At 42.8% G+C, this 7,284-nt stretch overlaps 1 protein-coding gene across 2 annotated transcripts in view; it reads right to left on the bottom strand.

Moving 5' to 3' along the window:
* Positions 1 to 2,825: 2,825 nt before the first annotated feature.
* GRAMD1C (GRAM domain containing 1C) overlaps positions 2,826 to 7,284 on the bottom strand; it is a 105,331-nt gene continuing 100,872 nt past the window's right edge. For both annotated transcript variants that reach the window (XM_014518269.1, XM_014518268.1), the window contains 2 exons: positions 5,735 to 5,840; positions 2,826 to 3,205 (listed from right to left, as the gene is read on the bottom strand). In XM_014518269.1, coding sequence (XP_014373755.1) covers positions 3,128 to 3,205; positions 5,735 to 5,840 — 184 coding nt within the window. In that variant the 3' untranslated portion in view covers positions 2,826 to 3,127. The remainder of the gene's footprint in view (positions 3,206 to 5,734; positions 5,841 to 7,284) is intronic.

Here is a 7,284-nt window from a genome sequence, read left to right as displayed (position 1 = left end):
TGCAGCGGCTTTGCCGCGGGGGGAGCCCAGAGGGTGCCAGTTTGTTGCGCAACGACGCCACAGGGGTACCCCGGCCGGCTCGTTCCAGGCACAGCTACGTCATAGGGGCACATTCCAGGCAGAGCCACGTCACAAGGGCACCCCACCCCCCCAAGCGCTGCCCGGAATTCAAGGCCGCTGCCCCTGGGGCTTTCTCCCGAGGTCCCACCGAGTCCAGCAGGACATATAAAAGAAAGAGCTAACTCTTTCACATTCCCGAAGCGTAGAGAGTTGGCAACACTGGGGTCAATCCCAGTCTAGCCCAGGCCAGGCCATGTGCATGGAGCCCACGCTTGCCCAGGAGGCAGCCCTCTCAGGGCTTCACCCGCCCCCTACCTAGAGCCACCTTCTTCATGGCCACCCTCAACTGACCCTCTTCCTCCTTACAGCGTCTGGGTCTGTCCAAAACATAGATGGCAGGGCAGCACCTTCAAGGTTTTCGTGAGCAACGACCTACTTTGGTGGCTGCGTTGACGAAAGCTCGTGCGTCTCCCAACCAGCTCGTCTCCATGGTGCTGCTCTGCCCTGACTTCAGCCTGCCGTGGCTGACCCCCAGCCTCTTCACACAAGGTGTGCTGTTTCATGGATCTGGTTAAACCGAGATGATTGCTTTTGTATGGCTGCTGCCTCTGGCGTCAAAACAAGTGGATCAACAGCCATGCACAAAACTCTTCCAGATACAGTTCTTGTAATGTTACCCACTTTTGTTTAAAAAAGACAAAACAACAAAACCCAAAAAGATGCAGCTGGGTGTAATCTAGGCCACACAATGGCTCCGTTAATGACACTCACAAGACACCTAGGGAACTGACCTGAACAGCAGCAGCAGCAGCTTCTCAACAAGAACATCCCAAATAGCACTACCGTTCTGGAAAGAACTTATAATAGGGAGAAAAAAAATCTATTAAAACCACCTTCTCTAAAAAGACAGAACTAGGCTCACATTGCAAAGTCTGGAAAGGGGGGCCGGAGGAAGGGGCAGGGGAAGAAGAGCAACTAAAAAGAAAAAAAAAAAACAATCTTTCCTGATCAATACAAATCGCTAGCAGATTGTTTTGCTATTCATAGTGACAACATATTGGCATGAGTGTATAACATATGGCCAAAAAACAAGCCAGAATGTTTCAATCAAATCAATGGTTGACAAACCTCACTCGCCTCTTAGCTGCTAAACATAGCTGCTAATATCCACCCACATACGAAAGGACACACCAATATATCAACAGCAGGAAATAATAACCTTAATAGGTGTCACCAACTTGGCCCGTTTCGGTGAGTGGATGCAGAGCACAGCACTGAGCTCACACTTCCACTGCCGCACAGTGCCATGTCTTCTATTTCACAATAACTACAACTATAGCCCTGTCAGGAGACCTGGCAAGAATCCTAGGACAATAAAGGTTGTAACACAGCTCTGTTAGTTTAGATATAAATTACAGCCAAATTACTCTAGTTGTAAAAGACACTTAAGCAATCTCATCTGCACTAGAAAAAATTAAAAGCGAGTTATAACCTGATGAGAGGACAGAGATAAACCTTGACTATGGGAGAAAAGTATCTGTTATTTAAAAGAGGGCCTGTTTCAACCCGATATATTGTTTTAAAAAATTCAAGTCCTATACTATGTATCAGGTCAGTAAACAGGTTTGTTCCAGTCAAACCTAACGTAAACTAGTGAAGAAAACAGTGGCCCTTCCTATGTTATAAAACAGCCATCTTCAACATACAGGTTCCCTTGCTTTATACTATGCACTGTTTTCCAGGAACACACATACAACTCGAATTCACATAAAGGGAACTCACTTTACAATGCAACAAATAGGGATATGTTCCAAGACTTCAACTGTACTGACGCCCAGACCCATTTCTACCACTTACAAGACAATTTTGGTACTCACCAACAGCAGACAGTACACACGAGCACAGGGTGGTGATGAATGTTACCGTAGTGGAAATGGCAACTAAAGAAACACATCACAGACAACGAGCAAAGAGCACAGATCTACACAGGAGACTATGTTGGTGCATGTCACTCCCACAATGCAACGCACAAAGTAGCTGACTGCGGGCTTCCGCCACACTGAATCTACCTCGCATACAACGAATTTTTGGTATAAAAAGGGTCATCGCATAAGAGCAGATATAGAACCTGTATAAAGCAAGGGAAACCTGTATTTGAAATCACATGCATCTTGGTCATGCTCCTCCCCACCAAAGTCTACACTGGCATGAAAGCCCATCCTTATAAGTTACAAAAAACTTGTTTGTAGCCCAGCCTAGGATGATTACACATAGCTGTTTCTGTAATGTAGATCTGGCATGATTCTAGAAATAGCCACATGATAAGAAAAAAAAGAAAGAGACCAAGAAAAAGGCACCAAAAAAGACCACCAAGTTGACCAAAATGCTCCTCCAGTTTCCCCACTCAAGCCATTTGGGAAAGTTCAGGCCGGGAGATAAGAAAACATCACCTTTGATAGGAATTACAGAAGGAGAGGAGAGGAAACCTTTCTTGGGGATCCTTAGGAAAAAGGTGTGGCACGGGAAAGGGGAAAATGGGCTAGAACAGAGACAGACCTAAAAAGTCAGAGAATATTTCGGCTAATGCTGAGTGAAACTGAAAAGCCCTCTAAAAAAATGTATCTTGTTTTGTAGAGGATGCATCAGAGGAAGCATACAAATATCCTGCAGGTGCAAACTGCCCCGTTCTCTCTCTCTGTCAAAGTAAGATTCTTCATAGCAATCCGAAGTTTGGACTTCATTCAAATACAAACATTCTGCTAAGGTTGGTTTTCATCTTGTAATTTGCACATCACAGTTACTGTACAGTACAAAAAGTGTTCACTCATTCACACTAGGGAATTCCAAGCTGTGCATTGTTCACAAGGAAAAACAAAAGTCATATTTAGGGGAGCACTGAGGAAAGTTTCTCAGAGCTAGGGGAGATCCAAATCCACCTTGTTTTATCCAGAGACCTTTATTAGAGGCACCTGCTGAGCAAAAATTGTAAAAAAAGTCCTGAGACAGTAGAATGTCCACCCCCAACCTCACCCCTCGCGTCTTCATTCTTGTGTAGGCTTTTATGAGGTTAACTCTCCGTCTTGCTATTCTGGGTCTTGTTCAGGTTGTCAAAGCTTCTTTGGAGCAGAGAAAGGGAGCTCTTCAGCTGTGGAGATACAACCCCCGCCACCCAAAACACTTAAGTTACAAGGCTACAATAATAAGAAAACTGGAACATCAATTATTAATTTTTATTTTTCTTTACAGTCAAATTAATTCCCTGCCACCCCTTCATATTAACAGTAGTCTGTAGTTAAATCATATTTTAGCTGCCCAGCAAGCACAATCCACAATATAGATTGTCATTTCTATACAGCTACTGAACTCTTTGCACTTGTACCCTGCTAAACTACACTGCAGCTGCACTAGCTACTTGGAAGAAATAAGTGACACCACTCTTATTTTTTAATATCGCTCCTGCTCAAGACAAATACTGTAAGCCCACCACAAGGTGGGCATTACAGTAGTGTCTCCTGCTGTATGTTGAGGCACTAGCCACTCATACAGGACAAGATATAATATGGATTTAAAATGCATCAGGACTTCTAGAGGAAGTTTTAAAAAGTGCTGATTTTTGTCACATCAGAAAAATAGTTAACATTCACACTCCATACATTTAAATATTTCATTTTGCCTGCTTTTTTAAAATAGCATCTTCAAAGTTTGCAATTAGTTACTGTTCCAGTGGCAGAGTTAGGAAAGCAGAGAGTGGAGATTCAGAAAGGGGAGAGGGAAGGAAAGAGTAAGTAAGAAATTTCTATCCTTTTTCAATAAAGGTTATTTTCCAGCTGTACTAGAAGTAGGTAATATCAGAGTGGCAGCAGTTTACAGGCAGGTAGTCCTGGGAACAAGACAGGCCCAAAATTATTTTATCTGCATTCCCCCAGACTCTCAGGGGGAGAAAAGTGAGGCACTGAGAGGAGAATAGGAGTTATGAGCTCCTCCATGGTGTCCTTAATTACAAACATAAATTCTGTACAAGTCCTAGGGCACAGTGATAGAACTCAAGTCAGAGGGTTCACAGCTTACAAAATCAGAATCAACTGATTCAGTCCTTCCCCTCAGTGAAAAACAGCTTCTCAACCCAGCAACAGATCTGCAGCCTCCATCTCATAGGGGCAGGCAGGAAAAAAGCCAACATGTGTTGTATAAGATAGGCCTGATGGTGTAGAGAAAGTGAGGTGGGTAGGGGGAGGAACAGTGCCAAGCCACTGAGGGAGAAGTTACTGACTAGTACTGTCCCTTGAGTCCTCCTGCAGACAAGAGGATGGAGCCATACAAAAGGAAACCTAATCTTAAACTTGTCCAGGTTTTATAAATATACCCATGCCACCTTATACGAATTAACAAAAATTCTTGACAGACTAAGTGAGCATGGACACTTGATCTTTCTTTGTCCATCATAATCCACCAGGAAGACTACCACCATTTTTTGTAAATTAAACAGACGGTAGTAAAGAAGTCTGAGGACTCCAGATCACACAGGAGGCTGCCTCTCTACTACTTTCCTCAAAACAAGGGAGGAAAGCTAGAAAAATCGGGGTATCACTGGAAAGCACTGCCAGTATCAAGAAAGTTTCTTAAGTATGGGCCTAAACCATTGTTAGTGTGATGCTCTATACTCCATCCCATCAGCAAAACACAAAAGTTCTTTCACTAGAATTTACTGCTCAGAGTCCTCCTACACCTCCTAGAAATTCAGTGAGCAAAGCTAGCAAGGTTTTAGCCTAAGAGGATGTCAGGTTTGTCATTACTCCAGCACAAACTGCTATCAGGAAGGCAGCCAATCTAGTCTGAATTCATTTATCTTGAAGTATCCAGATAACTCCACAGAGCAAGAAACTTTCCACTGACTATTCAAGTCCCTTACCATCTTCTTAAAGTCATTTAAATCCAGCAGCTTCTGGTTCCTTCTTTCAGGACTTGATTTCTAGGCCCAACTAAAGCAAATTTAAGCTTCCCTCCTTAAACTCCCTTTAAAGCCATTTGCAATCAGATCCATATCAAGCGCTTAAAATTCTCTGTGCTTGCAGACTGGATTTCTGCCTTGATTTTCCTTGTGCTAAGTGAGTAGAACTATAAACATTATTGGATGTTTTTGCAAAACTAAGTTTAGACTCCAACATTTGCCATTACCAAGCTGTGGAACAGTCATCCCAAAGGAAATGACCAACCCTGATGGCTTGCTTCATTTCAAGGGAGTACAGGGAACACTCCTGCCCTGGCGTTATGATGGAATATGTTCTTTAATAGGTCTGCTCCGTTTCTAATTCTTAGAAGTAAAGCGACTGTAAGACTCCATGGACTTATTATTCTACTGCCACATCTCTGCAAATACGTAGCGCTGAGGGAAGGAGACATTGTGCATAGGAAGAGAAAGCAGCACCTTCCAGCAAAGGAACAGCAAGGTGCAAAGATGCAGCTGCATTTTCTTTGCCACACTGCTGCAATGATACTCTTCCTAAAGTTGTGCCACTGCAGCCTGGTTTGTTTACTTCATGGAGCAGGATACTCTCTCAATTGGATGTTAAACCCTTTTCAAATGACCCATTTGTTTCTCACAGATATCTCAAAAGGCAATACAATTGCACTGATGGTGGGGGGAGAGGGTCCATGAGAGAATTTGGAGCTCTACCTGCTCAAGCATTGCAATAGAGTCCCGCAATACCCCCTTCACATGCTGAACTTGTTCCTTGTCGTACTGAGGGATTTCTTCTCTGGATACCACATCAGGAGCCAAGCTGAAAAGAGAACAAGATCTTCAGTTTCAGGAAACATCAGCTCATCCATATCCAATGATCACTGTTCTTTGCCAGTTCTTGTTAGCAACCGGTAGTGTGAACTGTATTAAACTATCTATAGTTATGTGAAACTACAGGGCAGATTCTATTTCACCTCTTAGGCACATAAGTGGACTTAGGCACCTACATGAGATTTCATTTCACTCTGCTAGAGTTGCTGAAAAACAGTTCATTCAAAAAGTGGGTTCTATCTCCTCCTCACTGCTTTGTTGCGACTCAAGTCTTAAGGCTAAGATGAAGTAACAAAAGTAGATGCATTAATGGATTTGCAGAACTCAAGCAGGGTGAAATAGAAAAGCACTTATGCATGTAAGTCCACTTGGATGCCTAATAAGTTGATAGGATCTGGCCCCATGTGACCACTTTCTTAGAGGCTTAGCTTTTAATATCTGTTGCCTAAAACATACTAAGAAGTAGCATGCCCACCAATACAATTTTCCCTCAGACTCTGAAACAGGAGTAACATCTGTCATCAGAAAGAGAGGAAAATGATCTAGTTCTGCCCGTCTTGGGTTGCAAAGGTCCTTCTTGGCCTGAACCCCTTCTTTTCCCTTAGCCATTCTCTCCCCTTCTCCTCAAAATCAAAGTAGATTTGGAAACTGCCATTAATATATCAAATTCAGCTGAAGCAAGACAGATAGCAAAGTCTGCATTTACATAAATGAAAGAGGAGCAACCAACAGCATCAGAAGATCATTAGCATATCTGCCCTGTCCAGCTCTAAAAATCCTGTTTTATAAGGGCACATCAGTTCCCAGAGCATTTACTCAGTCAAATTCAGAAGCCTGATCACTAAGGATATCAAGTGGATTTGCAAACAGCAGCATGCATTTAAATTAGATTGCGTGTTCAGGATTTGAAACTGTAAAGTACAACAGAAGTGATAAGTGTTTAATGACTTCATGCTTCCAAATTGGAAGCTATTAAAAAAAGAAAAAATGGATCTTGATCTTTCATGGAATCGTCAGGTTGAAAGGGACCTCTCAAGGGCGACCTAGTTCAATCCCCTCCCCAAGTGGACGACACACTATTCCTCCACTATCCCCAACAAGTCCTTATCTTGAAAACCTCCAATAAAAGGAGATTCCAGGATTTCCATGGACAGCTTATCCTGTTATCTTAGCATTCTGACAGTAAGGAAGTTTTTTTCTGAGATTCAGTCTGAATCTTCTTTTCTAAAGTTTATATCCATGGCTTCATTTCCTGCATTCTGCAGCAAGGAAGAACAATTGTTCTGGCTCTTCTTTATGGCAGCTTTTCAAGTATTTGAAAATTGCTATCATGCCCCATTCCTCCCCTGATCCACCCACCCTTTACTCTTCTCTTCTTCAAAACTATAAACCATATTTAGTTCTCTCAACTCTTTTCTCTCCATCTCCATGTC

The sequence above is a fragment of the Alligator sinensis genome, unplaced genomic scaffold, assembly GCF_000455745.1.
Source record: "Alligator sinensis unplaced genomic scaffold, ASM45574v1 scaffold343_1, whole genome shotgun sequence".
Lineage (NCBI taxonomy): Eukaryota > Metazoa > Chordata > Crocodylia > Alligatoridae > Alligator > Alligator sinensis.
This window is presented reverse-complemented; position numbering and strand designations above follow the sequence as displayed.